The following is a 15139-nucleotide window of genomic DNA, read 5'->3' as shown; positions in this document are numbered from 1 at the left end:
TCCGAGGAGAAACCACTTTGAAATATTGAGAATGGGTTAAGATTCCACGGAGAATGTGGCGTTTGAGCCACGCCTTGCAGCATGGGGGACCGGAGGGACTTGGTGGCAAACTGGACGTTGTGACGTGAGGAAGGAGGCCGTGGAACCTCACGTCGTGACCAGTTCTTGCTGCCAACATGGCAAGATGAGCCACAAGGAGTGACAAGGACTACAGAAGGAACAGGGCCTGCCAGAGTCAGGGAGAAACATCGAGTTCTCAGCTCAGGGTCCAGGAGACCCGCCCAGCAGGCCGCGAGGAGCATGACCCTGTGGCGCGTGGACAAACGGGAAGGGACATAGGAATTTTCAAGGCCTTGGGCAACAGCCGATGGCGTGAGGGGGGTGGCCTCACGTGGCACGGCCTACAGACCGAGGCCGCCCCGAAGACACAGTCTTGGGGACGCCAACACTGAGGTGATGACAGAGGGCAAAAAAGAAAAAAAAAAAAAAAAAGCGAAGTTGGAGCAACATAAAAAATGCCGCAGACAGACCAGCTTGACTCTCCTTGACACCGAATACAGGCTGAGGCCGACTCCGGGAACCACCAGGCACCATCTTCCTGGTGGGCCCAGAATCCACCACTTTCCGCCGCCGCCGCCGCTGCCCGGGCGTGTGCCCCGGGTCAGGCCCGCTGGGCTGTAACGGCTTCCTAAGCTGCCTTCCTGGTGCTTCCCTTGCTTGGCACAGCGTGTTCTTTCTTTCCTTTTTCTTTTTTCTTTTCTTTTCTTTTCTTTTCTTTTCTTTTCTTTTCTTTTCTTTTCTTTTCTCTTTTTTTTTAAGATTTTATTTACTTGAGAAAGAGCAAGCACAAGCAGGGGCCAGGCAGGCAGAGGGAGACCGAGGCAGCCTCCTTGCCGAGCAGGGAGCCCCACGCGGGGCTTGATCTCAGGAGCCTGGGGTCACGACTTGAGCCGAAGGCAGACACTCAGCGGACTGAGCCCCCGGGCGCCCTGACACAGGGTGTTCTTAATAGAGCAGCCAGGAATTCTCTACAGGATTTAAGGATTTGAGCTCCCGCAGGTCACCTCTCTGTGCAACACCTTGCAGTAGCTCTTCAAACACAGGTCCCACCTGCACGGTCACCCCCTCCCATCCCACAGCCCTTTGGCCTCATCTCCTGTTCTAGGATTTTGTCCCATCCTCCCTCTTGCTCTCTCCGCTAGACTGCGCTGGCCTGCTTGCCACTCCTTGACTATGACCAAGCATGTTCCTGCCTCAGGGCCTTTGCCCTAATTGTTCTTTCTCGGAATTCTCTTCCCCTAAATATCCAACTCTATCATTTTTCCAGTCTTCATTCCCTGTTTAAAATTGTAACCTATCTGACCCTTTCCACACTATACCCACTGTCCCCGGCCCTCTTACCCTCTTTTTTATTTTCTCCTGCAGTGTCTGTTACCTTCTAGCATGTGATAGAAGGAAGTAATTAACTAACATATTCATTTTTAAAAGATGTGTTTATTTATTTGAGAGACGACAGCAAGAGAGAGAGAGAGAGAGAGAGAAGCAGACTCCCCACTGAGTGAGGAGCCCCATGCAGGGCTCCATCCCAGGACCTCGAGATCATGACCTGAGCTGAAATCAAGAGTTGGACTTTTAACCGACTGAGCCCTTCATTTTGCATATTTTTATGATCTATCTCTCTCTTGCTCAATAAATAAAACTCCTTGAACTAGGATTTTGCCCTTTCCAGCTGCTTTTGGGAGACTCCCTCCAATGGATCTTCAAACCCAGTGCGTTCGTCAGCTGTATCCATTCTGCTGTGTGTTCCATCTGTTTGTTCTTTACTTTATCTATTGTATTTTCCATGCTTAATGTTTCCACTGGGATCTTTTTGAAAATTATTTATTTTTCTTGCTTGATTTTACTAATAAGTTCCCTTTCACCTTAATATATTTATCATGCTTATTTAAAACTCTTAGTGTCTGTTCCAATAATTATGCTTCAGATGATATAAACTGTTCAGCTTGCAGTCTTTCTTTTACACTAATTGTGCTTCTCAGGTGTCACAACTTAGCAATTTGGAAATTGTGCATCATGAATAGTTAGGAAAACAGAAAAGTACAACAGAAATAACAAAATAAAAAAAAAGAAATAACAAAATAAAAACCACCATAATCCCACCTTCCAGAAATAACCAATTGAACTTTTTTATTATTTCCTCCCCGTCATACTATTTACATGCATTATATTAAATATATAAAATAAATATATGTAAATAAATATAATATTACATGTATAATTATATTAAAATTTTTCTATCTGGATTTTTCATTTACCATTTAAGTTTTTTTCAAGTTATTAAAATTGCTCACAGACCTCATGTTTTTACTGAAGTGTATTAATATACAGTGTTATAATCGTTTCAGGTGCACAATACAATGTTTCGACCACTTTATACATTGCTCAGTGCTCATCAAGATAAATGTTCTTGGCCTTCGTGCAATGACATCCTCCCCACAAACCACATGCCCCTCTCAGGGACCTCCTCCACTCAGCCCCAGAAGAGGAGGAGAGGAAGCACAAGGAGAAGCCCCTGGTGCACGGCCCCAATCCCAACCTCACGGATGTGAAATGCCCAGGATGCTGCAAGATCACAGCTGTCGTTAGCCATGCGCAGCGGTAGCTTGTGTGTTGACTGCTCCATGGTCTGTTTGCCACCTGCAGGAGGAAGAGGACGCTCCTTCACACCGATGCAGCGCTGCACACACCCAGAATCTAGAGGAGCGGGAAACCATCCCAATGAGCACATAGTTTTTTTTAAGATTCTATTTTCAAGTCGACACTGAAGGTGGAGCTCAAACTCACAATCCTAAAATCACATGTTCTACTGACTGAGCCAGCCTAGTGCCCACCCCCACCCTACCCCCCATCCCCCGCCACCATAAACACATTTTGGATTAAAAAAAAAAAAGTGAAGTGTACTCTTATTCCCTTTATCATCGATTTCCATTATCCCACCCACTACCCCTCTGACAACCACCAGTTTATTCTCCATAGTTTTGAATCTGATTTTTTGTTTGTTTTTTCTTTTCTTCTTCGTTCATTTGTTCTATCCCTTGAGTTCTACACATAAGAGGATTCATACAGTATTTATCTTTCTCTGACCGACTTCTTTCACTGAACATTATGTGGTCTGGATCCATCCACGTTGGTTGCAAATGGCAAGATCTCATTCTTTCTTCTGGTTGGACATACACACCACACCCTCCTCATCGACTCATCCGGGGAGAGATGGTTGCATTGCCTCCATGGCGTGGCTGCTGTAGATAATGCTGCAATAGACAGAGGGGCACACCTACCTTTTTCACTGAGTGTTTTCATTGTCTTTGAGAACCTGGTAGTGGAATTGCTGGATAATATAGTGTTTCTATTTTTAATGTTATGAGGACCCTCCATCCTGCTTTCCACAGCAGCTGCAACAATTTGCACTCCCACCAATAGTGCACAAGGGTTCTTTTTCCTCCGCATTCTCACCAATCCTTGTTGTTTCTTGTCTTTTTGAATCTAGCCATTCTGACAGGGTGTGAGGTGATAGCTCATTCTGGTTTTGATTTGCATTTCCCCAATGATGAGTGATGTTCCACATCTTTCCAGGTGTCTGTGGGCCTTCTGGATGTCTTCTCTGGGAAAATGTCTATTCAGGTCCTCCGCCTATTTTTCAAATTGGATTGTTGTCCTTGTTTTATTGTTTTATTGTTGGTTTCCTCCACTGTGCAAAAGCTTCTTATTTTTGTGTAGTCCCAATAGTTTAATCTTGCTTTTGTTTCCTTTCCCTGTGGAAACATCTAGAAAAATGTTTCTATGGCTGATGTCAAAGAAAGTACTGCCCATGTTTCCTTCCAGGAGTCTTATGGTGTCAGGTCTCACATTTGATGGTCTCTAATACATTTGGAATTTACTCTGTGTATGGTGTCAGAAAGTGGTCTAGTTTCATTCTTTTGCACGTAGCTGTTCAGATTTCCCAGCACCATGTGTGGAAGAGAATGTCTTCTCTGTTGTATATTCTGGGCTCTTTTGTCTTAGATTGATTAACCATATAAGTCTTGGGTTGAGTTCTGGGTTCTCTCTTCTGTCCTGTTGATCTATGTGTCTACTTTTGTGCCAGTATCATGCTGTTTTGGTTACCACAGCTTTGTAGTATATCTTGAAACCTGGGATTGTGATACTTCTAGTTTTGTCCTTTTTTTTCAAGATTGTTTTGGCTATTTGGGTTCTTCTGTGGTTCCCTCCAAATTTTAGTGTTATTTGTTCTGTTTCTGTGAAAAACGAAGTTGGTATTTTGATAGAGGTTGCATTAAATCTGTAGGGGGCTTTGGGTGGTACAGACATTTTAACAATATCAGTTCTTCTAATCCGTAAGCATGGGATATCTTTCTATTTGTGTCATCCTCAATCACTGTGTTATCTACGATCAATGTTTTATAGGTTTTGGAGTTCAGGTCTTTCACTTACTGGGTTAAGTTTATTCCCAGTATTTTATTATTTTTGGTAAAAGGGATTGTTTCCTTACTTTCTCTTTGTGCTGCTTCATTATTAGGCATACAAATGCAATGGATTTCTGTATATTAATTTTGTATCCTGTGACTTTACTGGATTCATTTATTAGTTCTAGTAGCTTTTTGGTAGTCTAGGGTTTTCTGTATATGCTATCATGTCATCTGCAAAGAGTGAAAGTTTTCTTCTTCCTTATCAATTTGGGTGCCTTTTATTTCTTTTTCTCACCTGATTGCTAGGACTTCCAGTCACAGACTTAACTATTCACGATTGCAAATGATTTCGTTTTGAGGATATATAGTAATACATTTAACACTTGGACAGTTAGAATGTTTCCAACTTTTTCCCTTTTAAAATATCACTGCAACAAACATTTTTTGGTACATACATTTCTGTTCACATTTCTGGTTATTTTCTTAGGATGCAATCCTAGAGTAAATGATTCAAAGAGAACGGACACTTAAGGTCCAGTTCCCAAATTGTTTGCCAGAAGGTTTCTATCACTTTACACAGGAAGTGTATGATGCAGTTCCTTCTGTTACACCCATCGTGATAATGTTCTTTGCTAATTTGATAGAGGAAAATGGCATTTCACCTTTTTCTAACTTTGTTACCGGTGATCATTCATTATTTTTAGTTATTCTTCTGTAAATTTGGGGTTCAGGCCCTTCCTCAGTTTTTTTTTCTGCACTAGAAGGCTAGCCAACCAAAGCTTTCTAGCAAAGACAATTTGTTCACACATCCCTCTAATGAAAAATGTTGAGGTGCCTTCCGCACAGGGGCCCATGTTTGTGTTCCACCTCAGCTACCCTCCCGATGTCCCCACCGGATTGGTGCCAGGTCGTGGTGTCAGGGCTGGCTCTGAGGGTGGAGATCGAGATGTTTTGGTGTTTGCATAGGTAGAGCAGAGAGGTGACAGTTCAGCCTTGGTTTAAGCCTGGACACCAGGCAACAGAGTGTAAGTGTGCACACGTGTGTGTATTTGTGTGTGTAATAGATAAGCTCAGTCACTCTATACTCCTTTTTTTTTTTTTGTCACTGTATGCCAATTTTAAACCACAAAAAATGCAATTAATGATGAGGCTTTCTCATGGTCTTATACGGGATCCTTTTTATTTTCAATGTGTCTGGATAGCTGTACCCCTCAAATCACTTTAGAGAGGCCTTGTTCATCCCAAACAGAGAGGTTCCTCTTCACATTTCCTCTGGGTGAACTGTGAATAAAATAAGAAATAAATGTACTCTTTCTAGATATAGTAATGTTATTGTTTTCAATTCTCATATTAGAATTAAAAATAATAAATCTATTTCCAAGAAGTTAACTTATTAAACAGTGTAAGTAAATGCTAGAAGATTACAGAACTACAAGCATGTGCTCTTGAGAGTCTTATATGGAAGGTGGTCCCGCCCCGAAATGGGAGACTCCTCTCTGGAAGGGAGATGTGTGTATTTTGCAGTTTAATTCCTGATAAATACATCTCTTGAACTTTCGACTTGGGGGTACAAGATTTAAACATGCACCACTGCAGACCACTGAGATCAGAGCTAACTAAAGAAGTCTCTGTTTGGTGTGCGTTGGGGCAGGAGGGCGAGTCCAGGTTAACTGTGGTAATGAAAATTCCTGAGTCAGTGTAAATAATTTCGCTGTTATAAAACACAGATTTAGACCTTTCTGACATTCTGAATTCTTGAGGATTTCTGAATCCTGCTCAGAGGCCATGAAATGCTTGTTTAAGGAGCTGTTGCGCAAGCATAGACTGCTTAGTAAGACCCAGAAGGCCACTAAAATATCTTCTTCTCAACTCCCGACTACACTGCTGGAGACCCATCATTTGAAACTCGATTATGACATTTTATAACAGAATTCCCAGATTAATGGGCAGCCCGGGTGGCCCAGCGGTTTAGCGCCGCCTTCAGCCCATGGCGTGATCCTAGAGACCCGGGAATCGAGTCCCACATTGGGCTCCCAGCAGGGAGCCTGCTTCTCCCTCTGCCTGTGTCTCTGCCTCTCTCTCTCTCTGTCTCTCATGAATAAATAAATAAAATCTTAAAAAAAAAAGAATTCCCAGATTAAAAAAAAGAATTCCCAGATTAAAATAGTACCTACTCTTGGGAGAGGTACCACTACCCTCAGCCAGGAATCCCTTGTCTTGAGCTTATTTTCAGACTACCTAACTGGCACTGGAGAAGCACATTTAGGGGGTGGAAAGAGCCTGGCCCGTGGAGTCCTGTGTTGGGAGAGGCAGCTGGCACCGGGACGTGATGACAGAAGGCTCTGCTCGCCATCACGACCTCTTAACACGTAGCAGCACCTGTGCAAGCCTAATTGCTCAGCCATCACTTGGAGGTACCCACTGCACTGGCTACTGTGACCTCGACATTAGCTTGGTGGCGTGTATGAACCAACCCTCATGGCACAACCATTAGACCCCTAGAGAATGCCTGGATGGCCAGAGAAGCATGTGAAGGTCATCTGGGGCCTCTGGGGATTTAGGACAGGTGAGAAGGCAGAAAAGGAATTTAAAAGTGTGTGTGTGTGTGTGTGTGTGTGCGCGCGCGCGTGCAGGTGTCTGGGGGAAAATATTCACAATATTCACAAATATTCTGGTGGAATCTTAACTCCTCCTGCTTAAAATCGAAGACGATGTGCAGAGTGTGAGTCTCCAAGTCTCAGGACTGTGAGCAAGTTGAGGTTACAAATCCAGAAGCGGGGGCAGGGGGGGTGGGACTATTGCTGTGACTTCACTAATGTGTGCTCTCTTAGGACCATGGGGCTCCCTTGAAGATTTCTGGGGTGAGAAAGGCGCAGGACAGTGACAAGCATACCCTTACTGGGCGCATGCGGAGTCTCACAGAGAGCTGGATGCATTGAGGTTCACCAAGGAACAGAAAAGGAGAGAACCACCTCAACGTCCCTTGGTGGACAAATGGACGCACAAAATGTGGCATCTATATAGGAAAGAGTGTTATTCAGCCTTAAAAAGGAATGAAGTTCTGATACGTGCTACAAGGGATGACCTTGAAGACCCCAGTTAGAGACCCACTGTCAAGAGGACAAAGGTGGTGCTGCTCTACTTTTGTGAGGCGGCCAGAGGGGTCAGATTCATAGGGACGAGGTGGACTAGTGCTTGCCCAGGCTGGCGGCGAGGGGCAGGACCCTGGGGTTACTGTTTAGTGGGTCCAGTTTCAGTCTGGGATGATGGGAACTTTCTGGAAATGGATAATGTGATTGCACCAACGTGAATATTCTCCATGTCTCTGAACTGTGCTCTTCAGTTCTTGCTCCCCTGCGGTGCCACGGTGACGCCCAAGTGTGCACGTTCCTACTGTGCGTCACTTGTCTCGGTGTAAGGCTCTGCGTCTATTCGCAGGAAAGAAAGTAAAAAGTGAAAATAAAGTCAGTTGTGTGCGATTTGTGCGTTAGCTCGCGCCGACCAGCAAGCAGACAAAACGCAGGGCGAGGGCGGGCTGCGGCCAGGCCAGGCCCCCAGGCGACCGGTTTGGGGTGCGGGGAGCGGGGTGGGGGTGCGGGTTTCGGGGTGCGGGAAGCGGGTGCGTGGTGGAGGAGCGGAGTGCGGGGTGCGGGGTGCAGGGAGCGGGGTGCGGGTTGCGGGGATTGGGGTGTGGGGAGTGGGGGGCGGGGAGCGGGGTGCGGGGAGCAGGGTGCTGGGTGCGGGGAGCGGCATGCGGGGAGCAGCGTGCGGGGAGCGGGGTGCGCGGTGGTGGAGCGGGGTGCTGGGTGCGGGGTGCGGGGAACAGGGAGCCAGGTTCAGGGTGCGGGTGCGGGGTGTGGGTTGCTGGGTGCGGGGTGCGGCGTGCGGGAAGCGGGGAGCGGGGTGCGTGGTGGTGGAGCGGGGTGCGGGGAGCGGGGTGCGGGTTGTGAGGAGCGGAGTGCGGGGTGCGGGGAGCGCCCACCCACGGCACGTCCAGGGCGCGCGGCCCCCCGCAGCCCCCGCCAGGCGCAAGGGAGCGTGCGGAGCCCCGGTGTGAGGCTCAGCTCCAGGGCTGCCCGCCGGCCCCTCCCGGGCCCCTGGGCGTCCGCCCCCCGCGCCCTCCGCCTGCGTCCCGGGCCGCCGCGCCAGGAGGGAAGCCGAGCCGGCCGCCAGCCCCGGGGACGCCCCTGCCTGGCTCGCCCCGCAGGCCGCCGCGCCGCCGCCAGGGGGCAGCCTCCCTCCCCCGCCCCGGCCCGGGGCGCCCCGCACGGTCCGTCCACGCGAGCCGGTCGCGCACCGCCCAGCGCAGCGCCATCGCCCCAGCCTGGGGGGCGGCCCGGGGGTCCACGCCGCGGCGGAGGCTCTGCTCGGCCCAGATCCACCGCGTCCTCGCAGGTGCCCGCGCCCGCCCGCCGCCAGGTGACCCGCCATCCAAGGCTCGCGGGGAGCACACCCCGAGCCCCTCCGGTGGGAGCCTCGGCAAGGGGCAGCCGGCCTCGGGCCTCCTCCCTCCTCGCCCTGCTCCCTCCTCCCTCTCCTCCCTCCTCCTCCTCGCCCACTTCCCTCCCCTCCTCCCTCCTCCCTTCTCCCTCCTCCCCCTCCTCCCTCCTCGGCCTGCTCCCTCCTCCCCCGCCTTCCTCCTCTCCCTCCTCCCTCCTCTCCCTCCTCCCTCTTCCCTCCTTGCCCTTCTTCCTCCTCCCCCTCCTCCCTCCTCACCCTCTTCCCTCCTCCCTCCTTGCCCTACTCCCTCCTCGCCCCCTCCCTCCTGCCCCTCCTTCCTCCTCGCCCTGCTCCCTCCTCGCCCTGCTCCCTCCTCACTCTCCTCCCTCCTCACCCTCCTTCCTCCTCCCTCTTCACCCTCCTTACTCCCCCTTCCTCACCCTCCTCAATCCTCCCCCCTCCTCGCCCTGCTCCCTCCTCTCTCCTCTGCGGACGTGGTCAGGGCAGTGAGAGGGCAGGAGCACCTGAAGGAGCTGCTGGCCTGCAGCCGTCTTCCTTCCTGTGCCGCTCCTAGTGCTCCGCCTGGCTCCGCGCTGTTGATTTAGCTCTCCGAGGAGCGCTTCTAAAACTTGGACTTGGAAGTGCCAGCGTGAGGTCCTTGTAAGGACTTGGGCTACAAGAGCAGAGCAACGTAATGACCAACGACGGAGTAGTAGTGCTGACAGTGTTGGCTCAGGTGAATGCGGAGCCCCTTGCCATGATGCCATGGTTGTGCCATTTTTCAAAGGAGAGTCACTGAGAAACCACTTATTTAGGACTTGGAGGCACCGTCACAGCTTTCAAAGACCTGTGTTGGATGTTAGGGGTCATTTGTCAGCGCAACTGGTGGGTAGCTGTCCTCGGCCCCCAAAACTCGATTTTAAAAGAATTCTCAGGTTGGGGCAGTTTATTTTTGAGACTGTGATTGATAAGGGGATTAATAAGACATTGGAAAACGCAAAGAACTGGGTGGGAAAAGTAACGTACACAAATGCAGCTGCCGGGTCGTTGCTACAGAAAGCCACTGACTTTTGATACTTAGTTTTTTCAAGTGTTCATTTTAGTCAGAAAGCTAAAAATTTGAGGTGGGTCTCCACTTTGAAACAGGAGTGCTTTAGGAAATGTAAAAATCCAAAAGGAGTGGCCACGTGAGTGTCAATTCCACGGGCTATCAGGACCTTTGCACAGCCGCAGCAATTACTGTGGGTTGATGACAAAGATAGGAATGCTTAAAATGACATCCTGTTTGAGTTGTTTCTGCTACGCTGTCACCTGAAAAGGAAAATTGGGTTGAACAAAACTTGAATCTTATTTTACAGCATTATTTCGTTGCTTCCCACCAGTAGCTATTGGAGATACTTAGATTTTCCAAAAACACTTTTAAAAGCTGGTTTGAAAGTGTTCATTACCCTATTAGCAAGCCTGAGTCGAGGTGTGTGTACACCTTATACACATAAGGTTACTGTGGGCTGTTGATTAGAATCTCCCTCTTACTAAGAACCACAGAGTCCCTTACCTCGTCATGAAAGAACTTTTTGAGTTGTTCCTAGTTGTTTCTGTGTGTGTGTATTTGGGTTTTCACTGACATTTTCTACGTCTTTTCTGCATTCAACGATTACTTGCTTTATTCCCAAGAAATTTGTCAGATCCTCTCATTAGAGTGGTTTAGTTTAGCTGTCAAGTTTCTAGGGCATTCAGTTGCAGATAAGTGACCAAAACGCCAGCCCTAACCACATTTTTATTAACAGATGGCGGAAAACAAACGTCTTTGGAGAAGAACCGAAGGAGACAGGTTAAAAGGTCAGTAAACAATCATTATTGTGCTTAAACGGGGTGTGTGGGGGCGCTTCTCAACAGATTTGCCGGGGAGCTGCGGGCCCAGGCGGAGGGAGCCCGGCCGGCCCGCGGAGCTCGGGGCCCCCTCCATGGGGACCGCTGCTCGGGGGCGGGCCGGGGGGGGGGGGGGTCGGCTGGCAGCGGAGTCCCGGGGAGGGGAGGGTCAGCTGGGGGGACGGGGTGGGATGCTGAAGGGTGCGGGCCGCCCCAGGGAGGGGAGGGAAGGGGCGGGTCAGCTCGGACCCGGTCAGAATGCTGAGCGGTGCACCGGCTGCCCGGGGAGGGTAGAGGGAGGGTCAGCTCAGGGACCAGCCGGGATGCTGAGAGATGCGGCCGCCCCGAGGAGGGGAGGGGAGGGGAGGGCCAGCTCAGATGGGGCCGGGATGCCAAGTGGTGTGGCTGCCCCGGGGAGGGGAGGAGAGGGGAGGGGAGGGGAGGGTCAGTTCAGGGACCAGGCCGGATGCCGGGATGCTGAGTGGTGCGGCCGCCCCGAGAGGGGAGGGGAGGGAAGGGCCAGCTCTGGGGCCGGCCGGGAAGCGCAGCGGTGCGCAGCCCCGGGGAGGGTGGGGGAGGGGAGGGCCAGCTCGGGGACGCCAGGAAGCCGAGCGGTGCGGCTGCCCGGGGAAGGGAGGGGAGGAGAGGGGAGGGGAGGGTAGTAGCTCAGGGACCCGGCTGGACGCTGAGTGGTGCGGCGCCCCCGGGAGGGGAGGGGAGAGGAAGGCCAGCTCGGGAAGGGGCGGGATGCCCCTGGGAGGGGAGGAGAGGGGAGGGGAGGGGAGGGTCGGGTCAGCTAAGGGATCCGGCTGGACGCTGAGTGGCGCGGCCGCCCCGGAGCGGGGAGGGGAGGGGAGGGGAGGGGAGGGGAGGGGAGGGTCAGTTCAGGGACCAGGCCGGATGCCGGGATGCTGAGCGGTGTGGCCGCCCGGAGAGGGGACGGGGGGGGGAAGGGCCAGCTCCGGGCCGGGCCGGGAAGCCCAGCGGTGCGCAGCCCCGGGGAGGGTGGGGTAGGGGAGGGCCAGCTCGGGGACGCCAGGAAGCCGAGCGGTGCGGCTGCCCGGGGAAGGGAGGGGGGGAGAGGGGAGGGGAGGGGGGCAGGGGAGGGGGGAGGGGAGGGCCAGCGCGGGCCCGGCCGGGACGCCGAGCGGCGCGCAGCCCCGGGTTCCCCGCCGCGACCCGCGCGGGGCCGGTCCTCGGTGCGCTCCGTCCGCGCCTGGCTTCCCGCGCCCCTGCCCGGCCCTCCGCGGCGCTGACGCGCGCACCATGTGACAGGCCGCCCGCTATAAGCCGCGGAGAGGTCCGCCCTCTCCCGGACTCGGCCGCCGCCTCGGCTCCCGCCCGCCGCCGCCGCCGCCGCCGCCGCCGCCGCCGCCCGCCGGGGAAGGTCGGCCCCGCTCGGCGCCCGGGCCCAGGCGGGGCGGCCCCGAGCGGCTCCCGCGGCCGCCGGCGAGGACTCGCGGGGCGCGGCGCCGAGGCCCGAGCGTGGCGCCCCCGGGGCCGGGGCCGGGGAGCGGCGGGAGCCCCGAGCCGCGCGTCCCGATGCGGCGCCCCGCCCCCGCGCCCCCCGCGCCCGCCGCGCCCGCGCCCCCCGCCGCCCCCGCCGCGCCGCAGCGATGACCCTGAGCGCGGAGATGCCCGGCCCCGCGGAGGACACCGACATCGACGTGGTGGGGGAGGGCGGGGACGGCGGCGACGACGACGAGGACGGCGAGGGCAGCGGCGCCGAGGCCCCCCCGGGGCCCGGGCGGCGGCGGCGGCGCTCCTACGGCGGGGAGGACGAGCTGGAGGACGAGGACGACGACGACGACGACGCGCCCCTGGCCGCGCGCCCCGCGCCCCCCGCGCCCCCCGCGCCCCCGGGCCCCGCGACGACTGCGGGCGCGGCGGGCGCGGCGGGCGCCGGGGGCGCGGGGGGCGCGGGGGGCGCGGCGGCGCGGAGCCCGCTGGTGAAGCCGCCCTACTCGTACATCGCGCTCATCACCATGGCCATCCTGCAGAGCCCCAAGAAGCGGCTGACGCTGAGCGAGATCTGCGAGTTCATCAGCGGCCGCTTCCCCTACTACCGGGAGAAGTTCCCCGCCTGGCAGAACAGCATCCGCCACAACCTGTCGCTCAACGACTGCTTCGTCAAGGTGCCGCGCGAGCCGGGCAACCCGGGCAAGGGCAACTACTGGACGCTGGACCCCGAGTCGGCAGACATGTTCGACAACGGCAGCTTCCTGCGGCGGAGGAAGCGCTTCAAGCGGCAGCCGCTGCTCCCGCCCCACGAGGCGCTGCTGCTGCGCGGGGCGGCGGGCGCGGGCGCGGCGGGCGCGGGGCCGGGGGCCGGGGCCGGGGCCGGGGCCGGGGCCGGGGCCGGGGCCGGGCCCGGGGCCGCGCTCTTCCCGCCCGCGCCGCCGCCGCCGCCCCCCTGCGGCTACGGGCCCTACGGCTGCGGCTTCGGCCTGCAGCTGCCGCCCTACGCGCCGCCCGCCGCGCTCTTCGCCGCCTTCCACCCGCACTCGCCGCCGCCGCCCCGCGCGCCCGCCTTCGGGTACCGGCCGCACCCGCTGGGCGCCGCCCTGCCCGCCCCGCCCGCCCCGCTGCGGGCCCCGGCCGCCAAGGCGCTGGCGCGCTCGCCCTTCTCCATCGAGAGCATCATCGGCCGCAGCCTGGGCCCGGCCGCCGCGCAAGCCGTGCAGGCCTCGCCCGCGCCGGGACCCGCGCCCGCACCCGCGCCCGGACCCGCGCCCGCGCCCGCGCCCGCCCCCGCGCCCGCCCCCGGCGGCGCCCAGGCTGCGGGGGGCCCTGCCGCCGCGCTCACCCGCTCGCTCGCGGCCGCCGCAGCCTCCTCCGTGTCCTCGTCCGCCGCCCTGGGGACCCTGCACCCGGCCGCGGCCCTGCCCGGCGGCGACAGCTTGACCGCCCGCGTCTCTAACTGTTAAGGCCGCCCGGTCAGGGCGCTCGGCAGCGCGCAGGTAGGAACCCGCCCCGCCCGGCTCCGCGCGGCCCCCGCCCCGGGACCGCCCCGGGTGCGCCCTGCGCTGCGGCGCGGCCCCTCTATTTATGCAAAGCCGCCCCGAGGCTGCAGCCCCCCGGCCCGCCCGGCCTGGAGGAACAGGGGGCCCGCCGCGGGCCCTCCCTTGTGTAAGCGCAAGGGCCTTCCTCCATTTGTGGGAACTTTTTTATTGATCACTTCCTAAATCTAAGCCTTTTGGAGGTCTAGAGATTCTCAGGTCCAGGCGTTTAAAAAATACCAATAATGTTCAAAAGAGTAATACACAGATACTAAAGGTCCTGAAGAGCGCCAGCGAAGCAATAGTTTTCATATTCGAGGACACTTGTCTGGTGTACTTTTTTCATACAGTTATGGGGGAAAAAATGATTAACGTGTTTACACAAGGAACAACAAAAAAGTCAAAATGATCGTTTCTTATTTTAACCTGTGTTTTTGTATCATAATAGACACGCGGGATTTTTATTTTGTACTTGCTGCCTATTCTTTACAAGGGGTATTGTAAATTTTACTGGCAATTATTATTGTGCTATTCTAATGTAAGATTTTTACACTTTTTTCAGAAATAAAATGCTTAATTTTCAAAGAAAATCCACCAAAAAAAATTGGCTCCACTCGTCCCCTTCTTAGTTTATTTTCTTTTCTGTTAAAAAAAAAAAGATTTCCGTGGGAATGAAGTAGGAACCCGACATAGAATAGGAAATTTTATTTTCTGAGGGATTTTTAAAGAGCATCACGGCATCATTTTTCATTTCTGCTTTCCAGGTCAAAGTCACTGCAAGAAATCAGAAATTGCTTCTAAATGTTGACAATAAAATAAGCTACTTTAATAGACATTTTCAGACTTCTGTTCCATTTTGAAGAGCACTGGGGCTGTTAAAATTGATGCCACAGTCACCCTCAGATATTTTTGCAGAACTTTTAATTTTATTTCTGAGTTTCCCACTTTAACTTTCACTTCCTTTTGAGCACAATATTGTATCTGTAAAAATTCTCCAGCCTGACAGTTATATTGTAATGAAAGCAGCATGAGCAAATAGGCAATCTTTAGTCTTTGCAAATTTAATAGATACAAGTAGCTTTGAAGTCCTGCATAATATTTACCTGTGTAAAATAAACTTTATTTGAAAGCTCTAGTATTTAAAGCTACTATTTTCTTGAAAGAAAAGATGTTTAGGAATTGCATAAAGAAGTTTTTATTTTAAAAGGCAAACAGTGAAACTCTAAATGAGTAACGTAGAGTATGTAAGAGAAATCTTCAATTTTAGCATAGTACACGCTTTAAGAATAAAAATGAAAGTGTATCAGTGTTTATTGAAGTAATTATACAGCTTTTGTGATTTAGGGTATCTTTTTTTTCAAATTT

At 53.7% G+C, this 15139-nt stretch overlaps 1 protein-coding gene and 1 long non-coding RNA gene across 3 annotated transcripts; one reads left to right on the top strand and one right to left on the bottom strand.

The window, feature by feature from the left end:
• Positions 1-5585: 5585 nt before the first annotated feature.
• Positions 5586-13734, bottom strand: LOC140633777 (uncharacterized). Of its 2 annotated transcripts, none has more exons than XR_012031370.1 (4): positions 13582-13734; positions 7773-7894; positions 7360-7482; positions 5586-5747 (listed from the first exon to the last, which is right to left on the bottom strand). It is a non-coding gene; the product is annotated as an uncharacterized lncRNA (long non-coding RNA). The 2 variants fall into 2 exon arrangements; XR_012031371.1 differs by lacking the exon at positions 13582-13734 and adding an exon at positions 9431-10206.
• On the top strand, positions 12368-14912 carry FOXD1 (forkhead box D1). The gene is made up of 2 exons (XM_072826787.1): positions 12368-13735; positions 14539-14912. Exon 1 carries the CDS (start codon positions 12392-12394, stop codon positions 13700-13702), a length of 1311 nt encoding a protein of 436 aa, XP_072682888.1. The 5' UTR covers positions 12368-12391; the 3' UTR covers positions 13703-13735; positions 14539-14912.
• The last annotated feature ends 227 nt before the right edge of the window (positions 14913-15139 follow it).

This window comes from Canis lupus, chromosome 5, assembly GCF_048164855.1.
Source record: "Canis lupus baileyi chromosome 5, mCanLup2.hap1, whole genome shotgun sequence".
Classification (NCBI taxonomy): Eukaryota; Metazoa; Chordata; class Mammalia; order Carnivora; family Canidae; genus Canis; species Canis lupus.
This window is presented reverse-complemented; position numbering and strand designations above follow the sequence as displayed.